This window comes from Mytilus galloprovincialis, chromosome 7, assembly GCF_965363235.1.
Source record: "Mytilus galloprovincialis chromosome 7, xbMytGall1.hap1.1, whole genome shotgun sequence".
NCBI lineage: Eukaryota > Metazoa > Mollusca > Bivalvia > Mytilida > Mytilidae > Mytilus > Mytilus galloprovincialis.
Genome location: NC_134844.1, coordinates 93,047,457 through 93,070,144, shown reverse-complemented (window position 1 = coordinate 93,070,144; position 22,688 = coordinate 93,047,457). Strand labels below are relative to the sequence as shown.

Genomic DNA, 22,688 nt, shown 5'->3' with positions numbered 1-22,688 from the left:
TCTGTTGTTGGGTAGCTGCCCCTGAATTTGTAATTTCAAGGAAATTTAGTAGTTTTTAGTCCCCTACCGACGAAATCAATAAGGACTTTAGGTTTGCACTCTGTCCGTCTGTCTGTCTGTCCGTCTGTCTGTCCTTCTGTCAGTACAGCAAATAAGTTTTCACTCTTTTTTTCTTCATGCTTGAAGATATTGCTTTGATATTTGGTATATTGTTTGATCATAACAAGTTACAGATCAAGTTCGAATTTTGTTCCGGTTTGATAATTTTGTGCAGTCATAGTCCTTGGACTTAGAAAAATCACTCAAATAATCAGTTTTCTGCACTTATTTTCGTAATTCTTGAAGATATTGATTTAATAATTGGTACATTGTTTATCTTGACAAGTAACAGATCAAGTTCGAATTTTGTTTCAGTTTGAAGATTTTTTGCAGAGTTATGGTTCTTGGACTTAGAAAATTCATTCAAATAATTAGTTTTCTGCACTTTTTTTGGTCATGCTTGAAGATAATGATTTGATAATTGGTATATAGTTTAATCATGACAAGTTACAGACCAAGGCTAAATTTTCTTTCGGTTTGTTGATTTATTTGCTGAGTTATGGTCCTTGAATTTAGAAAATTCACTGAAATTATCAGTTTTCCGCACTTTTTTGTCATGCTTGAAGATATTGACTTGATATTTGTTATATAGTTTACACCATGACAAGTTATAGATCAAGTTATCATTTTGTTCAAGTACAATTGAGTTTAAACTGGTAGGGGACTATGTATTGCCATGCAATACTCTCAGAATGCTTGTTTATTTTTATTTTGAATAATATTATAGATAGAGATAAACTGCACTAATGTTCAGCAAAGTTAAAACTACAAATAAGTTAACATGACTCAAGTTGGCAATTGACCCCTCAAGGAGTCATTACCCTTTCAAGTCAATTTTTTACAATTTTTTTTTACAATTTTTGTAATCTTTTACTAAAATCTTCTCCTCTGAAACTACTTAGACAAATTTAACCAATCTTGGGCTGGCCATAATCATCATTAGGGTTTTTAGTTTAAAAAATTTGTCGGACAACCCCGACTGCCAACCAACATAGCCCATATGACTAAAAATAGAATATAGGAGTAAAATGCATTTTTTGACTTATATCTCTGAAACTTAAGCATTGAGAGCAAATCTGACAATGAGTAAAAATGTTCAACAAGTTGAGAAATATCTTTCCTGAAATTTTCAGACGAATCAGTCAACCCGTTGTTGGGTTACTGCCCCTGAATTTGTAATTTTAAGGAAGTTTTGAAGTTTTTGGTTATTATCTTGAATATTATTATAGATAAAGATAAGCTGTAAACTTAAATAATGTTCAGCAAAGTAAGACCTACAAATAAGTCGAACAAGACCAAAAGAAGTTATTGCCAATTATAGTCAATCTTCTTTACAATTTTTCATAATTTTTTGTAATCTTTAAAACAAATCCTTTCCTCTGAAACTACTAAGACAAATAAAACCAAACTTGGCCACAATCATCACTGGGATTTATAGTTAAAAATGTGTCTGACGACCTTGCCTGCCAACCAATGTGGGCGACATGGCTAAAAAAAGAACATAGGGTAACATGCAGTTTTTGGCATATATCTCTAGACTATAACAAAGGTATAAGGGTTGCATTATTTCATGCATCTATTGTAAACAAAAAAATCAGGTGAAGGACACAAGCTCATTAAATCCTCTTATTTGTGCCTCGGCTGTACCGGAGGACATTAAGTTTTATCCTTGTTTATATGTTAGTCCATCTGTACGTCCTTTTTTATATGTTTTAGGCAAGTAAAAAAGAGTTTTTCTTTACTTGATGCCAATACGACATTTAAAATGGCTGCTATCAGAGGTATAAGATTGATTTGACACCCTTTCAGAAAATACATTGTTTCAATCTTTTAGAAAATAGATGAAGTTAGTTGAAAGAAAGCGTTTAGACATGTTTTAGATCGAACTTACCTAATGTTTGGTCCTTCAAAATACAGATGATTTCGGCCCTAGAACAACGTGGATAAGAACAAGTATAGCGCACGACTTAAAATCATGTCACAAAATAATTAAATGAAAAAAAAATAAATGGAAATACCGACCTACCTTACCTTATATACAATGTGGCATTTCTTCTGACAGTTAGGTTCCTACGCAAAATAATATAATCTATTTTTAGTAATATCCATGCAACGTGGCTCGGTACTTATACATCCCGTCTTGTGTTATTGTAAACTTTTGTATTTTTGTCTTTCATTTTTGCTGATTTGCTTTGTCTATCTATAAGTCTGTTTGTGTTTCTTTGTTGACATATTTGGTTGTTTTATAGTGATACAGGTTACAAAATGTTGACTGCTGCACCCCTATTTTTTGACATTTTTACCTATTATGTCTGTTTGAAATGTTTTGTTCACACATCGTTGTCAATATAATGGAATTTTATGCAACTGTCATACAACTGCGAGGTTTAGCTAGCTATAAAACCAGGTTGAATCTACCATTTTCTACACAAGAAAATGCCTGTACCAAGTCCAAAATATATGACAGTTGTTATCCATTCGTTTGATGTGTTTGAGCTTTTGATTTTGCCTTTTGATTAGGGACTTAATCATGATTAAGGGTATAATGGTGTACTCGTGTAAACAGGAAAGTCACTTGCACACATGCGTAATGCATGAAAAGTAAAAGCTTATAATTCCTTTTTCTGTATCATTGGATTTAAAGCATTCAAATATCAATTATCATGATTGTCAACTGCCTTTAAAAAACAGATTTTAAATTATCAAGTTAATCTTCTCAATTGAAACAATATACTATCATGTCAGGTGTAATTCTAACTAAGTACAGAAATCAACAACTGCCTATTCAAGCTCTCTGTGTTCTGACTTCTCCAAACAAAAACTCTAATAACATTTGTATTGACAGGAAGAGGAGAGGTAGTCTATACATTTTTAACAGTATGAACGGTCCTTGATCATGGTCTCACTTTTTAGCTCACCTGGCCCGAAGGGCCAAGTGAGCTTTTCTCATCACTTGGCGTCCGTCGTCCGTCGTCGTCCGTCGTCCGTCGTCCGTCGTCGTCGTCGTCGTCCGTCGTCGTTAACTTTTACAAAAATCTTCTCCTCTGAAACTACTGGGCCAAATCAAACCAAACTTGGCCACAATCATCATTGGGGTATCTAGTTTAAAAAATGTGTGGCGTGACCCGGTCAACCAACCAAGATGGCCGCCACGGCTAAAAATAGAACATAGGGGTAAAATGCAGTTTTTGGCTTATAACTCAAAAACCAAAGCATTTAGAGCAAATCTGACATGGGGTAAAAATGTTTATCAGGTCAAGATCTATCTGCCCTGAAATTTTCAGATGAATCGGTCAATCGGTTGTTGGGTTGCTGCCCCTGAATTGGTAATTTTGAAGAAATTTTGCTGTTTTTGGTTATTATCTTGAATATTATTATAGTTAGAGATAAACTGTAAACAGCAATAATGTTCAGCAAAGTAAGATCTACAAATAAGTCAACATGACCAAAATGGTCAGTTGACCCGTTTAGGAGTTATTGCCCTTTATAGTCAATTTTTAACCATTTTTCGTTAATTAAAGTAATCTTTTACAAAAATCTTCTCCTCTGAAACTACTTGGCCAAATTAATCCAAACTTGGCCACAATCATCTTTGGGGTATCTAGTTTAAAAAATGTGTGGCGTGACCTGGTCAACCAACCAAGATGGCCGCCACGGCTAAAAATAGAACAAAGGGGTAAAATGCAGTTTTTGGCTTATAACTCAAAAACCAAAGCATTTTGAGGAAATCTGACAGGGGATAAAAATGTTTATCAGGTCAAGAACTATCTGCCTTAAAATTTTCAGATGAATCGGTCAATCGGTTGTTGGGTTGCTGCCCCTGAATTGGTAATTTTGAGGAAATTTTGCTGTTTTTGGTTATTATCTTGAATATTATTATAGATAGAGATAAACTGTAAACAGCAATAATGTTCAGCAAAGTAAGATCTACAAATAAGTCAACATGACCAAAATGGTCAGTTGACCCGTTTAGGAGTTATTGCCCTTTATAGTCAATTTTTAACCATTTTTCATAAATTAAAGTAATCTTTTACAAAAATCTTCTCCTCTGAAACTACTTGTCCAAATTAATCCAAACTTGGCCACAATCATCTTTGGGGTATCTAGTTTAAAAAATGTGTGGCGTGACCTGGTCAACCAACCAAGATGGCCGCCACCGCTAAAAATAGAACATAGGGGTAAAATGCAGTTTTTGGCTTATAACTCAAAAACCAAAGCATTTTGAGGAAATCTGACAGGGGATAAAAATGTTTATCAGGTCAAGAACTATCTGCCCTGAAATTTTCAGATGAATCGGTCAATCGGTTGTTGGGTTGCTGCCCCTGAATTGGTAATTTTGAAGAAATTTTGCTGTTTTTGGTTATTATCTTGAATATTATTATAGTTAGAGATAAACTGTAAACAGCAATAATGTTCAGCAAAGTAAGATCTACAAATAAGTCAACATGACCTAAATGGTCAATTGACCCCTTAAGGAGTTATTGCCCTTTATAGTCAATTTTTAACAATTTTCATTAATTTGGTAAATTTATGTAAATTTTTACCAAATATAGTTCTCTGTTACTAATGGGCAAAGTTCATGATAGATATAATTGTAAGAAGCAAAATCGTTCAGTAAAGTAAGAACTTCAAACACATCACCATCACCAAAATACAATTTTGTCATGAATCCATTTGTGTCCTTTGTTTAATATGCACATAGACCAAGGTGAGCGACACAGGCTCTTTAGAGCCTCTAGTTTAGCTCACCTGACCTGAAAGGTCAAGTGAGCTTTTCTCATCACTTGGCGTCCGTCGTCCTGCGTCCGTCGTCCGTAAACTTTTACAAAAATCTTCTCCTCTGAAACTACTGGGCCAAATTCTACCAAACTTGGCCACAATCATCCTTGGGGTATTTAGTTTAAAAAATGTGTGGCGTGACCCGTCAAACCAACCAAGATGGCCGCCATGGCTAAAAATAGAACATAGGGGTAAAATGCAGTTTTTGGCTTATAACTCAAAAACCAAAGCATTTAGAGCAAATCTGACATGGGTAAAATTGTTTATCAGGTCAAGATCTATCTGCCCTGAAATTTTCAGATGAATCTGACAACCGGTTGTTGGGTTGCTGCCCCTGAATTGGAAATTTTAGGGCAATTTTGCTGTTTTTGGTTATTATCTTGAATATTATTATAGATAGAGATAAACTGTAAACAGCAATAATGTTCAGCAAAGTAAGATCTACAAATAAGTCAACATATTTAAAATGGTCAGTTGACCCCTTTAGGAGTTATTGGCCTTTATAGTCAATTTTTAACCATTTTTCGTAAATCTTAGTAATCTTTTACAAAAATCTTCTCCTCTGAAACTACCTTGCCAAACTAAACCCAACTTGGCCACAATCATCATTGGGATATCTAGTTTAAAAAATGTGTGGCGTGACCCGGCCAACCAACCAAGATGGCCGCCATGGCTAAAAATAGAACATAGGGGTAAAATGCAGTTTTTGGCTTATAACTCAAAAACCAAAGCATTTAGAGCAAATCTGACAGGGGTAAAATTGTTTATCAGGTCAAGATCTATCTGCCCTGAAATTTTCAGATGAATCGGACAACCCATTGTCGGGTTGCTGCCCCTGAACTGGTAATTTTAGGAAAATTTTGCTGTTTTTGGTTATTATCTTGAATATTATTATAGATAGAGATCAACTGTAAACAGCAATAATGTTCAGCAAGGTAAGACCTACAAATAAGTCAACAAGGCCAAAATTGTCAGTTGACCCCTTAAGGAGTTATTGCCCTTTATAGTAAATTTTTAACAACTTTTCGTCATTTTTTGTAACTTTTCTAAAAATCTTCTTCTCCAAAACTACTTTGCCAAATTTAACCAAACTTGGCCACAATTATCATTGTGGTTTATAGTTTAAAAAATGTGTCCGATGACCCAGCCTACTAAACAAAATGGCCGACATGGCTAAAATTAGAACATAGTGGTAAAATGCAGTTTTTGCTTTATATCTTTGAAACTAAGACATTTAGGGCAAATCTTTCAACATTTAAATGTCCATCAGAATAAGATATATCCCCTCACAAATTTTGAGTTGAATCGGACAACCGGTTGTTGGGTTGCTGCCCTAAAATTTGTGATTTTAAGGATATTTTGCAGTTTTTGGTTATTATCTTGAATACTATTATAGATAGAGATAAACTGTAAACAGCAATAATGTTCAGCAAGGTAAGACCTACAAATAAGTCAACAAGGCCAAAATTGTCAGTTGACCCCTTAAGGAGTTATTGCCCTTTATAGTAAATTTTTAACAACTTTTCGTCATTTTTTGTAACTTGTATAAAAATCTTCTTCTCCAAAACTACTTTGCCAAATTTAACCAAACTTGGCCACAATTATCATTGTGGTTTATAGTTTAAAAAATGTGTCCGATGACCCAGCCTACTAAACAAAATGGCCGACATGGCTAAAATTGGAACATAGTGGTAAAATGCAGTTTTTGCTTTATATCTTTGAAACTAAGACATTTAGGGCAAATCTTTCAACATTTAAATGTCCATCAGAATAAGATATATCCCCTCACAAATTTTGAGTTGAATCGGACAACCGGTTGTTGGGTTGCTGCCCTAAAATTTGTGATTTTAAGGATATTTTGCAGTTTTTGGTTATTATCTTGAATACTATTATAGATAGAGATAAACTGTAAACAGCAATAATGTTCAGCAAAGTAAGATCTACAAATAAGTCAGCATGATCAAAATTGTTAGAGGACCCCTTAAGGAGTTATTGCCCTTTATAGTCAATATTGAACAACTTTTCGTCATTTTTGTAACTTGTATAAAAATCTTTTCTAAAACGACTTGTCCAAATTTAACCAAACTTCGCTACAATCATAATACATTGTACTAGGGTATCTATTTAAAAAAAAAAGTGTCTAATGACCCCGCCTACCAACGAAGATGGCCGACATCAGTAAACACATTAACAGGTGAGCGACACAGGCTCTTGAGAGCCTCTAGTTTAACATTAGCTTTAGATATAACATGTATGATCAACACCTTATTCTTTAATCTAATTTTATCAATTGGGCAGAGTTGTGAATGTAGATATCTCCATTACTATTTCGTTTTAGGCAAAAGAACAATGTGAAGTGAACTGTCCAGGTGAATATAATTAATATGTTATTAATTTACTCTTCATTATTTACAATGATACAACCAAAAAACATGCATAAAAAACTATACTGATCTTAGTAACTTTGAAATATGTTGTTGAATATGACTTTGGGGGTACGTTTTACACATTGTATTTAGTTATTGTATTTAAACAGTCAGGGGACTTACTGAAATAAGTGATTTTTAAATCACTTATTTGAGTAGCAAAATCAAGGTTTTGTCACAAATTGGGATTTTGTATTTTTTTTCAAAATTTTAAACACATAGGTTTAAATAACATCTTTTAATTTAGTAAAATTTAAAAATATGAACTTTTTGCTTCTTTTAAGTAGCAAGGTTTATGCCTTTGATGCTATCATTTACCTGAAAATTCTATTTTAGTTGAAAAAATGCTATAATAATGGCTTTACATAATGAACTGATACTTTCTTCAAAGATTTTTCACAGCAGTGGGAGTATTTTTCCTGTGAAGTTCAAGGTTTCATCTTTCAGATTATGTAATAAAATTCTACTGTTCGCGATAAAAATTTCACTGTTCGGGGGTGTTGAAATTAGTGGGGATTATTAAAAGAATGATACTTAAAGAAGTGATTTTTGGGAAGGAAATTGAGGTCTGATACTTAAACAAGTGATTTTTATGTCATTATCCTAGATTCAGTACAAGGTCATCACCTGAAATGACCTGGTCATCCTAGACACCACAGATGTTGGTTCTGATAAGTTTAGAAACATAATTAGTCCCTGGATCATTAGTATTCTATATTTAAAGCTACACTAATATTAAATCACTTCTTCTAGTGATTAATTTGTACTACTTAAATAGGTGATTATTAAAGAAAGACAACTCTAACTTCCAACCTTTATGGAAATAATGTTACTTGAATCAGTGATTTAGAAAATCACTTGTTTAAGTAAGTCCCCTGACTGTTAAAACAACAATACCAATATTAAAAAGATATAGAGAGATGTGGTATGAGTGCAAATGAGACAACTCACCATCCAAGTCACAACTTATAAAAGTAAACCATTATAGGTCAAGGTTTTGGTCTTCGAGCCTTCGCTCACACTGAACAGTAAGATAGCATTTATGAACCACATCAACAAACGACACCTACTGAACATGCGATTCCTGACTTAAAGTGTGATTTAATACACATAATCCATTTACACCAATCAATGAAAGTGCTTGGACGCAGGTAATGTGTAACCGAAAGTGTTAAGTGAGTTTTTCTTATCACTTGGCGTTTGATGTCCGTCATTTCTGTCAGTCGTCATACGTTAACAATTACCAAAACTCTAATACGCAAAAATTGGACCAATTGTTACCTAACTTGGCCTTCATCATTGGTTATCTAGTTTAAAACAATTGTCAGATGATCTCACCTTATAACCAACATGGTTAAACGTATAACATAGGACCAATATTAATGTTGTGTATATCATCTTCAAAAGCTAAAGATGGAAGATATATAACAGAGCAGACATGTGCTAAATAATGAGATCTATACACTCAAAAAAAAAATTACTTGAATTTACTTAAAACAAGTATTTAATTTACTCAAATTAAGTTAAAAAAAAAGAAAAAATGTTTGTCAAAAAATGAGTAATTCCAAGTAATGCCAAGTAATTGTAAGTAATTACCTAGTAATTAAATTTTAGTAATTTTTCAATGTATCTTAAGTAATTCTTTTAATGAATACTTAAGTAATTTCTTTTATTGATAGTAGGTAAGAATACTTAAGTAATTTCTTTTATTGATAGTAAGTAAGAATACTTAAGTAATTTCTTTTATTGATAGTAAGTAATTCATTTAATACACCTTAAGTATTTCTTTTAATTATAGTAAGTAATTCTTTTAATAAAAGTAAGTAATTCTTTTAATAAAAGCAAGTATTTCTTTTCGTTAAAGTAAGTAATTATTTTAATACACATTAAGTATTTCTTTTAATGATAGTAAGTAATTCTTTTAATACATATTGATTATTTCTATTAAGTAAGTAATTCTTTAAATATTTATTGAGTAATTCTTTTACACATAAATTATATATATATATTTATAATATATTTATAGATTAAAATAAAAATTATACACTGTTTTATTGGAAAATGACGCAGTCATTGTTCCATTACTGGCGACCTGAACTTCATTACATTTCTCTGCCTACCGCGCTTGGTTTCGTATTTACTATTTTCTATACAAACTGGAATTTGCTTGTGTTATCATTATGCATGAGAGGTCATTGTGTAGTAATCAGCCAGGAACCAGTTTACAACTAACTGGTTTCTGCTTGTATTCCACTACACTCGAACAAAGTGTTGTAGTTTGACGGGAACCAGTTTAGAATTTGTAAACTACAAAACGTAATCGGTTATTGTTCATTCCGTTTTGGTGTTTCATACCGACTCATGTGGTTTGAATAAGCTTAAGACCCTTCAAACATTAATGTGATAGGTATATTAAAGACTGTTTTACAAAAGGATGGAACTGTTATGCTTTCAAAGTCGTACTATAGTGATATCTGTTATGTACGCAGAGGAATTGAAACGTACAAGTCAAGTCGGCACCTGGTTAAATTGGCATCTAGTCAAATCGGCACCTATTTGACGTCAATTCGGCATCCAATAATATTTGTTATAATATTTTCTATTCAATTAATTAATAACTGTTACCAAGTACATAGTGAATATGTTGTTGTGTATTTAGGTAAACAACGAAACCAAAGTGAAATTATGTTGTTAACGAAGCCCTTACCCAAGCTGTTGTTTTAACAATTAGACAATTATTAAAATAATTTAATGGAAAACTATGAGTCCTTTTCAATAAATCAAACTTTCATGCCAAATAATAAGCAAATTTAAGGTGTTTTTTTTCAGTAAAGTTTAAAAAGCATTAAACAAACAATCCTGTAAAATGCTCAACTGGTTTAAATAATGCATAAAAATATCCAATATCTCATGTATTAGTCCAAATAATTATGACGTCTGGCAAGGCTATTTTATTTTTTTTCTGTGATGTCTTCCTACGAAGTTCGTAGGAAGGCTTCGTAGGAAGGCGTCCCAGAAAAAAATTAACATAGCCTTGCGGTCATAGAAAGGTGTCCCAGAATAAAATTTAAAAAGCCTTGCCAGACGTAATAATTATTTTGACTACTCATATATATATCATTAAAAATACACCAAAAAAGTCATTAAGTTGAGAAAAATAAATATATACAAAATGTACATGAACACCCAAAAATGTGAAAGTTATTATTTAACTCTTTTTGCTTAAATACTGAAAAAAATTCTGGCAACCCCTTACTTATTTTTACTCTTTTTGCTTAAAATACTGTTAAAATTTATATTTAACATGGGTGACGAATTGACTATATCAGGTGTCGATTTAACCAGGTGCTGATTTGTCCAGGTGCCAATTTAACCAGGTGCCGGTTTGACTAGAATTCTTTGACAAATGTTTGAAATTACCTGAGTTTCATTAGACCTTTGATAACAGTAACAAAAAGATTATTTACATAATATTTTGTGGGAGAAGGGGGTTCAGACTATGTGGTATCAGGTCTGTTCGCGCCCAATACACTTTCGCACCCTACACGTTCGCACCCAAGGTCCGTTTGCACTCTACTCATTCGCGCCCAATTTTAATTCAAATTCAAGTTGAATAATTGGAAAATCATGATTGTTGTTTTTAATTGCTTTGGTGTAAATACTGAATGTATTTATAGCTTGGTATGAGTAAAACATTGAAGATTTTAGAGGAAAAACACAAAAGATAATTGTTTTTAACAGCTTGATCCCTTTGATCTGAAACAATGAAACAATAAAATATAGGAACCAAAATATAGCAATCCACTATTATAACCAAAACATGATAAAATCTATTCAACACACAGAAAAAAACATAGTCAGAATCTCACTTCATTTTGAAAGAAGTCAATGAAACAAAGTTATAGCAATACACTAACCAAAACATGATTAAGAGTTATTCAACACAAAATAAAACGTTGACAAAATACCACTTTATTTAGAAAGGATTATTATAATTTTTAACAATACGCTATCTAAAACATGATTAAGATTTATTCAACACAAAAAAAAATGCTGTCTCACTTTATTTTGAGACAATGACAACAATTATACTTGCTTACAGAGTTATTAAACACAAAACCAATTAACATTGGGTGCAAACATGTAGGGTGTGAAAGTGAAAGGGGCGAACATGAGTGGGCGCGAACGGACCCGGATTCAGACTATGTACCAGTGAGAAATATACAAGCCTTTGTACGGTATTTATTTGTACAATTCAGGTAGTCTTGACCTATTCATTTGTCTTAAAAAACAGCCAGTTGTCACCTTCACTTCACACACACACGCATATACAAATATCAATTATATGCTTACAAGACATGTTGCATTGTTAAACTAATTACGGTATGTGAAAATCAAGACTTGCATAAAAACTATCCCAATATTAGAGACAGTGGCGTCATTTTTCTTCAGAGCTTTCAGCTCTTTGATTATAAATGCATGTAATTTGAAATAGTAACATACCTTTTTAAAGAATGATCATATACTATATCCTTTGTTATAATCCATTTCTCTTGTTTGTTGTAAGTTAACATGGGCTAGCTCCCAGCAACTCTTTGTGTAACATTTTCATTAATTGAATTAGTACACAAAGAGTAGCAAAAAACAGGAAAACACACAAAGTGTCCTTCTTGTAAGGTTCTCCTTTCCTTTCATGTGTGTAACTCGTGTAAGTATTTCAACAAACTCTGTAAATTTTGTTCAAATTCAAAACTGATTAAGCTCCAGCCAATTTTCAAAAATAGCTTACCAAAGTCAAATGAAACCTTAATTCTGATTAGCCAAATATTTTTTCAGTCTCAAATCAAAAACTACTTATTAAAAATACAAGAAGTATTATACAATTTTGTACATTTATAATAAATAGTTAATTATTAATTTTAGTAAAACTAAGTCATGTTATTTTACATTATAAAAATTATATTAAAAATAGATAATAATAATTTGAAGATATTTTGATATGATAATAGGTTGAGTAATGACTAGTAATTCTTATACTAAGTAATTCCGATCACATTTTTTAAGCATTTCAAATTATTATCTAAAAACAGGCTATTTTTTCAATTTGGAATTATTTTTAATTATGTAATTTGCATGATTTCTTGTGCTTGAAATTCCATGTTTATTCTGCATTATTATTTTTAAGCATTGCATAATACTTTCCATACAATGTATGTTGTAGAGATAGTTTTTTGCGCAGCACAGTACATTCTATTGAAAATGTGTTATCTACTTTGGAATAGAAAGTGTTGGGCGCCACACTGAACATTAAAATACAGAATATACATGAAATTTATAAAAAAATTTCAAGCACAGGAAATTATGCAAATTCCATATAATTAAAAATATTTCCAAGTTGGAATAATTGCCTGTTTAAAGAAAATTGTTATCCAAAATTATGCAATTTTCAGACTTAAACCTACATATTGTTGTAATTGTTAAATTATGGAGTCAAATTTTATAGGAAGCATTTATTATTATATATATAATAAGCCTTATGCAAGAAAACAACATGATATAGTGCCTTAACCTACTTAGTAATAACAAGTTTTATATCCATGTTTTCAGAAGTAATTCCAGTAACTTTCATACAGCTTTTTAGTATAAATTAAAAAAAATGTGTAGTTCTTAAATATATGACTTAATCTAAGTTATTTCTTTCTACTAAAAACAGCACGGGTAAGTTATTACCTAAATATGGATTAAGTAATTCATTTACTCAAGTATAAAGTAAAAGTATTTGTTTTAATTTAAGTATTTTTTTTTATATACACACTTTTTCAAAAAAACAATTACTTGTTTCAAAGTAACTGTTTTCATATCTAGTAAAATATAAGTAATTGCTAGTAATAGTGAGTAATTGGTAAGTAATTCCTAGTAATGAGTAATAAAAAAGAATACTTAATTCAAGTAAAATATAATTACTTAGTAATATTTTTTTTGTGTGTGTACCTTCTGGTCAATACAAAACAAAAATGAGACGACTCAATGTAGGAGTCTTTACGTAATAAGCGTTTAGCATTTTCTTCATGTCTGTCTATTATCTTGAAAACATTATTTAATATGTATAGAAAAATAGCAAAATGATCAGAAAGACAAGATCTATTAATGTTTGGTCAACTTCTTGTAGGAATTACAGCCTCTAAATGACTTTCACGTGAACTATTCCCGAATAAGACTGTTTTGCCGAATGTGAATTCCTATTGCTAAATTACTTGTCTCGGTATTTATATATCCAACATTTTTGTCCGGTTGATTATTTTGTTATATCTTATGTTTGCTGTTGGAGTCGATGTGGTTCAGTATTTGAAAATCCAGCTTTCGGACATTGAGTTGTTACTTTCTTATACGTGTAGGCCCTGTCTTTTATTTTCTACTGAATTCGTCTCTGTTTATTTCATTTTGTACTTAGTTTTTGTCTGTTTATTTCATTTGTGGTATGAATTCTGTATATTAGGTACATTTCACATATTACTTTTTTGTCAGTTTAGTCGAGTTTTCTCGTAGTTAGTCTACGGTGTTGTTGTGTCAGTTGTTTGTTTTCGTGTGTGTTGACTGTTTGGTCATGCATGATGTTGCCTTATATTTCAGTTATTTTATTTTCATTTTCTGTATATATGTATGTAAAAGTAAAGATACAAAATCAGTTATTTTATTTATATGATTTTAAGTTTAAGCAACTATATGTACAGGATTATTTTGTTTATACACAATTTTAATTTAGAAGAAAGACAGACATGACTAGAAAATACAAATAATAACACCATTGCATAAGAAATTCCATTTTGATACAATTTTTAACTTTTCTCGGTGTTGAGCTTTCTTGCGTCTGTTTTAACTGTTTTTATACGCCCGTCAAACTTTTGACGGGACGTATTATGGTATACAAATGTCCGGTGTCCGTCCGTCTGTCCGTCTGTCTGTCCGGCGTAAACATGTCGCACCGTAACTTGAGAATGACTTATCCAAATTTCATGAAACTTAATATAGTTGTTTCTTATGATGGTCAAATGATCTTTATACTTTTTGGTAAAAATAATCTTAAAACTTTTTGAGTTACGGCACTTTGTAACTAAAACAGGTGTGTGTTTTTCGCACCGTATCTCAAAAACGATTCTTGATTATGGCTTATCACTTTAAACACTTTTTAGTTATATTAATCTTAATATCTGTATACTTTTTGGTGATGATTCAAAATTTCATTTTTGAGTTATTGAGTATTTTGTAAAAAAAGGGGGAGGGGGTTTTTACATGTCGCGCCATATCTCAAAAACCATTTATGATTATTGCTTAAAACATTACACATGTCTTTGTTATATTAATCTAAATATCTGTATCCTTTTTGTGATGATTCAAAATTTCATTTTTGAGTTATTGAGTATTTTCTAAAAAAGGGGGAGGGGTTTTTACATGTTGAACCGTATCTCAAAAATAATTTATGATTATTGCTTAAAACTTTACACACTTGTTTGTTATATTAATCAAAAGATCTGTATTCTTTTTTTATTCAAATTTTTTTTAATGATATTTAGTTTAAAAAAAAACAGGGTGGGGGGGGGGGGAGGGGGATTGGGGGGTTTCACATGTGCGGTCTTGTCTCAAAAACAATATATGGTTATTGCTTTAAACTTTCTCAGAAACTATTTATGATTATTGCATAAAACTTCCACACAAGACGTCGGGTGTATCATGCGCTCATGGCGCAGCTGTTTATTAACATTGCCATTAAAGCGGGAGACCACAAATAAAAACCAGGTTTAACACACCATATTTTCTTTAAATGTCCTGTACCAAGTCAGAAATATGGTATTTGTTATATAACAGTCCATGTTTATGTAGTTAGTGTTTGTCTTTGTGGCAGTTCTGTGTTTCTGTTGTTATGTTGCTTTCCTCTGATAGTTCATGTGCTTTCCTCGGTTTTAGTTTGTTACACGGTTTTGTCTTTGATTACTTTATGAATATCGACAGCGGTATACTACTGTTGCCTTTATTCTTTATTTTTTATTGTTTGCATTTGTCTTAAAGATTTAAAAAAAAATGATAGAGAGAATACTAACATTTAGAACAAAGTGATATGCAGGAGAAGATAACAAATTATGTTCATTTGTCTGTTATTTTTATTCAATTCCTTTGAGTAGTCTGTGTCCGCAAATGATGGGTTTTAGAGGATCTTTAGAGACCGTTTGTTTTAAGCCTTATTGTAAATTAGTTAAAATTTAACAAAAATAAGTCCGATATCTAACGAATTAATCATGTCTCATTTAGGTAAAAGGTTTTTGTCGAGCTTTCGACTTTAGTTTTTGAAATTTTAATAACTTTCCTTAACTATCCTTGAATCGTACAAAACTTGGACAGAAGCTTGTTCATGTTCATAAGATAGTATCCAGAAGTAAATTTTGTAAAAATAAAATTCCGTTTTTTCCGTATTTTACTTATAAATGGACTTAGTTTTTCTTCCAGTTAACATTACATACAGTCTGCAGTTAAAGTATTTAAAACATTTTTAAGATTCTTTAACTAGCCTGGATTTTTACCAAACTTGGACAGAAGCTTCTGACAATCAAAAGATACAAAATGTAGTATTGAGAGGAATTATTTTATTGTTGTTTTTTTCATTATTTTTGATGAGAGTGTGATTAACAGCAAAAGTAGGCGAGACACTGGGTCCGCGGAACCCTTACAATTTTTTTAGAATTAGGATGATCATGTTATGTCTTTTTTAAATATTTGATTTCAAATGTAATCAAATCTTTCAGCAAAGTTATCTTCTTGTATTATTTTAGGTTTACAGGAAGGTGCAATGAATCAGATGCCGAGTGATATTGAACTTCAGAGATTTGCATCACGATGTGATGAAACTACTATTAGAGAGTTAGCCATACATCTTGGTATGTCTCTCCAAGAATGGGAAGACCTAAGATGTAATTTTGATCGGATTGAGGTGGTGAAGTATAGAATACTGGTCAACTGGAGAGAAAAATATTCAGGAAAATTCCGCAGCATAGCAAAAGCTTTAACAGATATGGATTTACCTACCCATAAACTGTGTCAGGTAATTAAACATTTGTTGATTTGACTTTAGAGTTTACGGCCACATGCACTGATTATAATTAACTACTGATCAATTGTGTTCTAGTATAACACATGTATTAAACACTATTATGAGTTAGGGTTTTGATTGGGTTTACAGAGTTTGGAATAATGGCGAAAAAAAGATGTAAAATGGACACAATAATTAAAAAAAGAGGGGCGAAAGATACCAGAGGGACAGTCAAACTCATAGATCGAAAATAAACTGACAAGGCAATGGCTAAAAAATAAAATAAAAACAGACAACTAATAGTGCACAAGACACAACATACAAAACTAAAAGACTAAGCAACACGAACCACACCTTAAACTTGGTAACAATTATGAAGAGAAATTTGGTGCTAAAAAGAATAAAGCATTGAAATCAAACTGCTCAAAAAGATAAGGAATAGAAAAACTGTCATAAAGACATAATTATTATTATTATACAGTATTTATAACAGCGCATTATATAATATTAAAATTACCCTAAGCGCTTTACAATATATTTCCATATACATATATAAGTATTAACAATAAAATATAAAAGCCCATGTTTAAAACTTTTAAAACAAAAAGATTTGAAAAATATAGCAATGATAAAACAATAAAATTTATATAAAATGGGCATGATAAAATTAAGGAGATATTGAATCGGTACCAATAAAAGTAAGTTAAAACTTCAAAATATTTGCTTAAAAAAATCTAAAATAACCAATAAAAGTATACTTAGTTAAAAATTCAAAAACATAAAAAGTAATATCTTAAAAATTCAAAATTACAATGATGTAGAAATATTTTAAGAACTAATTAAAAGCATGTCTGAATAAATGAGTTTTTAAATTTTTCTTAAAAACGTTCACACAATGGATGTTTGGTAGATCACTTGGTAAATCATTCCACAGAACGGCTGCTGCTTTGTCGAATCTTCTTTCCCCATATGTTTTAGTTCTTACACGTGGCGTTGTTAAAATCATGGAATTTTCAGATCTAAGTGCTCGCATTGGTTTGTATATTTGAACGAGTTCTTGTAGATAGACCGGTGCCTCCTCGTGCAAAGCCTTGAACACATACACAAGAAGTTTATACTGGCATCGGTATGTTACAGGCAGCCAATGGAGAGACTTGAGGATTGGTGTTATGTGGTCGTACTTCCTCTTCCTTGTAATGACCCTAGCTGCTGTGTTTTGGAATAAATGAAATAAAGGACCACCCTCCAAATTCTTAAAGATTAAAATTATTATAAATAGACCACTGCCACATTACCTTGTGACTTTTTTTTCAAGCATTGATATTCAGGTAAATTTTCAATTACATTGGACTTTGTTTCCTTTTTTTCCGAAGGGCCAAGTGAGCTTTTCTCATCACTTTGCGTCCGTCGTCGTCGTCCGTCGTCGTCGTCCTCTGTTAACTTTTACAAAAATTTTCTCCTCTGAAACTACTGAGCCAAATTTTACCAAACATAGCCACAATCATCATTGGAGTATCTAGTTTTAAAAATGTGTACGGTGACCCGGCCAACCAACCAAGATGGCCGCCATGGCCAAAAATAGAACATAGCGGTAAAATGTAGATTTTAGCTTATAACTCTGAAACCAAAGCATTTAGAGCAAAACTGACAGGGTAAAATTGTTCATCAGGTCAAGATCTATCTGCCCTGAAATTTTCAGATGAATTGGACAACCCGTTGTTGTGTTGCTGCCCATGAATTGGTAATTTTCAGGAAATTTTGCCGTTTTTGGTTAATATCTTGAATACTATTATAGATAGAGATAAACTGTAAACAGCAATAATGTTCAGCAAAGTAAGATCTACAAATAAGTCAACATGACCTAAATGGTCAGTTGACCCCTTAAGGAATTTCTGCCCTTTATAGTAATTTTTTTACCAATTTTTCGTAAATGTTGTAGTCTTTTACAAAAATCCTCTCCTCTGAAACTACTAAAGTTGGGGTCACACATTCACGATTTTTACTGCCGTCCTTGACAGGACCATTCCCGATTAAAATTTGTCAAAAGTCTGATCAAGATCCTGTGAATCGTGGATGGAAATTCGATTTGTATCTTTCGCCAGGTAAAATTCGACCGAGTCTGTCACGACTGCGTCCCGATTCTACCGAATGTAATCTGACAGAGATCAGATAGTGACAAGACAGTGAACCGACGCTGACGGAAGTTATCCGTTCGAAAACTGTCGGCATAATCGGGATAATCAGGTACTGTCGGAACGTAATCCTATCACGGTCCGCTCTATCGCATTGCAAACGGCTTTGTCTGGTCTCAGTCGTATTGTATTCTGTTATTGTCGGGACTTCTCCAGATCATTCCCGTTCAACAGGACACCGTCCCGAATACACAGAACATTGTTAGGAATTCGATCCGATACAGCAGAATCTGTCACGACATAGGCACGATTATAATCCGACTAGACAAAATCGGCTGAGTTTCCCCGAATGTTACGGGACGCACCTAACTGTCGGGGTGCTTTGCCGAACTATTCGGACCCTTCCCGACCAGTAGGAATCTGTTACGAACTAAAACGACTGCGTTCAGACAATAATAGGACATTCCAGATAATTGAGGATACTAATCCGACTTTTTCACTTTTCGTGTCGTATCGCTGTCTGATCTCAAACGGGAGCAATAATCGGCAATGTGTGAACCCCGCATAAGCCAAATTTTACCAAACTTAGCCACAATCATCATTGGAGTATCTCGTTTATGGTTATTATCTTAACTATTAGTATAGATAGAGATAAACTGTCAATAGCAATAATGTTCAGCAAAGTAAGATCTACAAATAAGTAATCATGACCTAAATGGTCAGTTGACCCCTCAAAGAGTTATTGCCCTTTATAGTCAATTTTTAGATCACCTGGCCGACAGGGCCAAGTGAACTTTTCTCATCACTTGGCGTCCGGCGTCCGGCGTCGTCCGTCGTCCGTCTCCGTCGTCGTTAGCTTTTACAAAAATCTTCTCCTCTGAAACTACTGGGCCAAATTTAACCAAACTTGGCCACAATCATCATTGGGGTATTTAGTTTAAAAAAATATGTGGCGTGACCCGGTCAACCAACCAAGATGGCCGCCACGGCTAAAAATAGAACATAGGGGTAAAATGCAGTTTTTGGCTTACAACTCAAAAACCAAAGCATTTAGAGGAAATCTGACATGAAGTAAAAATGTTTATCAGGTCAAGATCTATCTGCCCATAAATTTTCAGATGAATCGGTCAACCCGTTGTTGGGTTGCTGCCCCTGAATTAGAAATTTTGAGGAAATTTTGCTGTTTTTGGTTATTATCTTGAATATTATTATAGATAGAGATAAACTGTAAACAGCAATAATATTCATCAAAGTTAGATTTACAAATAAGTCAAATGACCGAAATGGTCAGTTGACCCCTTTAGGAGTTATTGCCCTTTAAAGTCAATTTTTAACCATTTTTCGTAAATCTTGGTTATCTTTTACAAAAATCTTCTCCTCTGAAACTTCTCGGCCAAATTAATTCAAACTTGGCCACAATCATCTTTGGGGTATCTTGTTTGAAAAATGTGTCCGATGACCTGGCCATCCAACAAAGATGGCCACCACGGCTAAAAATAGAACAGGGGTAAAATGTAGATTTTGGTTTAAAACTCTGAAACCAAATCATTTAGAGCAAAACTGACAAGGAGTTAAATTGTTAATCAAGTCAATATATATCTGTCCTGAAATATTCAAATGAATTGGACAACCGGTTGTTGGGTTGCTGCCCTCCAAGTGGTAATTTTTAAAGAAATTTTGCCGTTTTTGGTTATTATCTTGAATACTATTATAGATAGCGATAAACTGTAAACAGCGATAATGTTCAGCAAAGTAAGATCTACAAATAAGTCAACATGACCTTAATGGTCAATTGACCCCTTAAGGAGTTATTGCCCTTTATAGTCAATTTTTAACAGTTTTTCATTAATTTGGTAAATTTATGTAAATGTTTACCAAATATTTTTCTCTGTTACTAATGGGCAAAGTTCATTAAAGATATAATTGTAAGAAGTAAGAACTTCAAACACATCACCATCACCAAAATACAATTTTGTCATGAATCCATTTGTGTCCTTTGTTTAATATGCAAATAGACCAAGGTGAGCGACACAGGCTCTTTAGAGCCTCTTGTTAACAATTTTCATCAATTTTATAAATTTTTGTAAATTTTTACAATATTTTCCTCTGTGTAACTAAAGGGCCAAGTTTATTATAGATACAGAAAATTGTAAGTAGCAAGAATGTTCAGTAAAGTAAAATCTACAAACACATCACCATCATCAAAACACAATTTTGTCATGAAATCATCTGTGTCCTTTGTTTAATACATGTATGCACATAGACCAAGGTGAGCGACACAGGCTCTTAAGAGCCTCTAGTTTCTTTGTGTGTTTGTTTGGTTTGTGCTGATCTGAGAAGTTGGTCCCTTGCCATCTACTTTGTTTTCAAGTTTGTTCCTTTTATATTGTGATGTTTAACCCCAACCAAGGTATTTTAGTGGTTGTGCGCTCACTAACATGTTCAAAAGAAAAAATTTGTGCAGGTGCCTGCCAAACTTAGGAGTAAGAATTCCCGTCATTGTCATTGAATGCTGTATGTCATATTTGGATTGTTTTTGTTTGTTTAATTTCACAGTAATCAGGTAATTATGTTTTGTCTTACCATCGACGAAAGTCCTTGAAAGCGAGACAAAGTGATAGCTTTTCCAACGATGACAGTTCAGGCTCCGTCGTTAAGAACTGTTACGTTTTCTGCGGAAGTTAGTTTGATAGAAACTACGTGTGATAGATCATTTATATTTTGTATGGAGATAATTACTATCAGTTCATATCAGTTCGAAGACTATTTTGATACTCTGTCCCTTTGGACAGTGACTTTTAAATTGATTAGCAATTTTCTTATTCTTAGTTTGATAGGATCTACATGTGTCAGATCAATGATATTTTGAATGAAGTTGCATAAATATTATCAGTTCATGCCTATGTTAAGGCTCTGCACACTAGGTCACATTTCAGAGACTTTGAATTATTTAGCAATTGCCAATGATAATTTTTTTCTGCCTAAGGGTGTACTTGGTTGATCTAAGGTAAAATTGAATAAATCAAGAAAATTGAAAATTGATACATTAAGCTGGAAGATTTTTAGTTAAGGATCAAAATAAGCTATAAATATTTATAGGTCATGGAGCTCCGTTGCTAGATATTTGAATTATAAAATATGTTGTTAAAAGGCTGACTCGGACTTTTACTCTATATTTGCATTGATATTATTTTGGTCTCCAATCAAAATCAAGAATTTGCTTAAATTTTGTCAAATGACCTTTTATGAGCTTTTTAGTCTTATGTTAAAAGATAAATAGTTGTTATGGGTAAACTATTTTTACCTTGTATTGTATGGAAAACACCAAGGAGTCCTAACATTTATGTATAATGAGTAATCACGAAAAATCACCTTGCTTTAACTTAATTGTCCTTGAACATGTTGAAAAGCTATGTAGTTGAAGTTCAGTTATTCATTTCCTAAACAACAAATATAAAAATAAAAGTGGTTCAGCCTCTTGCTACATAAGTCCATGATACAGGTAATGTAAATTTAACTCAATTAAATGTTTGTATGACCCATTTTAGGCAATATGATTTCTGGACTATGTGAACGTACGTTCGTTTGTTCGCCCATTCGTTCGTCCGTCTGTCTCGCTTCAGGTTACAGTTTATGGTCAAGGTAGTGTTTTGATGAAGTTTTAATCCAATCAACTTGAAACTTAGTACACATGTTCCCTATGATATAATCTTTCTAATTTTAAGGCCAATTTTGAGTTTTGAATCCGTTTTCACTGTCCACTGAACATTCTTGTTCTGATTTATATTCAGGTTGTGTTCAACTCATAATTTAATACATGTGATATATGGTTTGTAGATTGGGTGTTATATGAAAATTAGGAGCTATGGTATCATTCCCAATGAGACAACTATCCAACAAAGTTCAAATGAAGTTGGTGTACGCAATTATAGACAACCATGTCGCCTTCAACAATGAAAATATTCCCATACCGTACAATCGTTTATAAAAGGCCTTGACATGAGAAATGTGAAACAATATATTTCAAAACCGCCTAATTTATAACAGAACAGTTTACGAAAAACAGATATGACAGACTTGAACCAACGACAACTACTGAACTACAGGCTCTTGAATACGCCACGTAAACAATGTGGTGGGGTAAAACATGTTGATGAGCTCTCAACCATTGCC

At 32.6% G+C, this 22,688-nt stretch overlaps 1 protein-coding gene across 1 annotated transcript in view; it reads left to right on the top strand.

Annotated features, from left to right (window-relative positions):
* LOC143084004 (uncharacterized) overlaps positions 1-22,688 on the top strand; it is a 144,855-nt gene that overhangs the window by 109,961 nt on the left and 12,206 nt on the right. The window contains exons 16-17 of the mRNA XM_076260411.1: positions 7,217-7,247; positions 16,127-16,395. Coding sequence (XP_076116526.1) covers positions 7,217-7,247; positions 16,127-16,395 — 300 coding nt within the window. The remainder of the gene's footprint in view (positions 1-7,216; positions 7,248-16,126; positions 16,396-22,688) is intronic.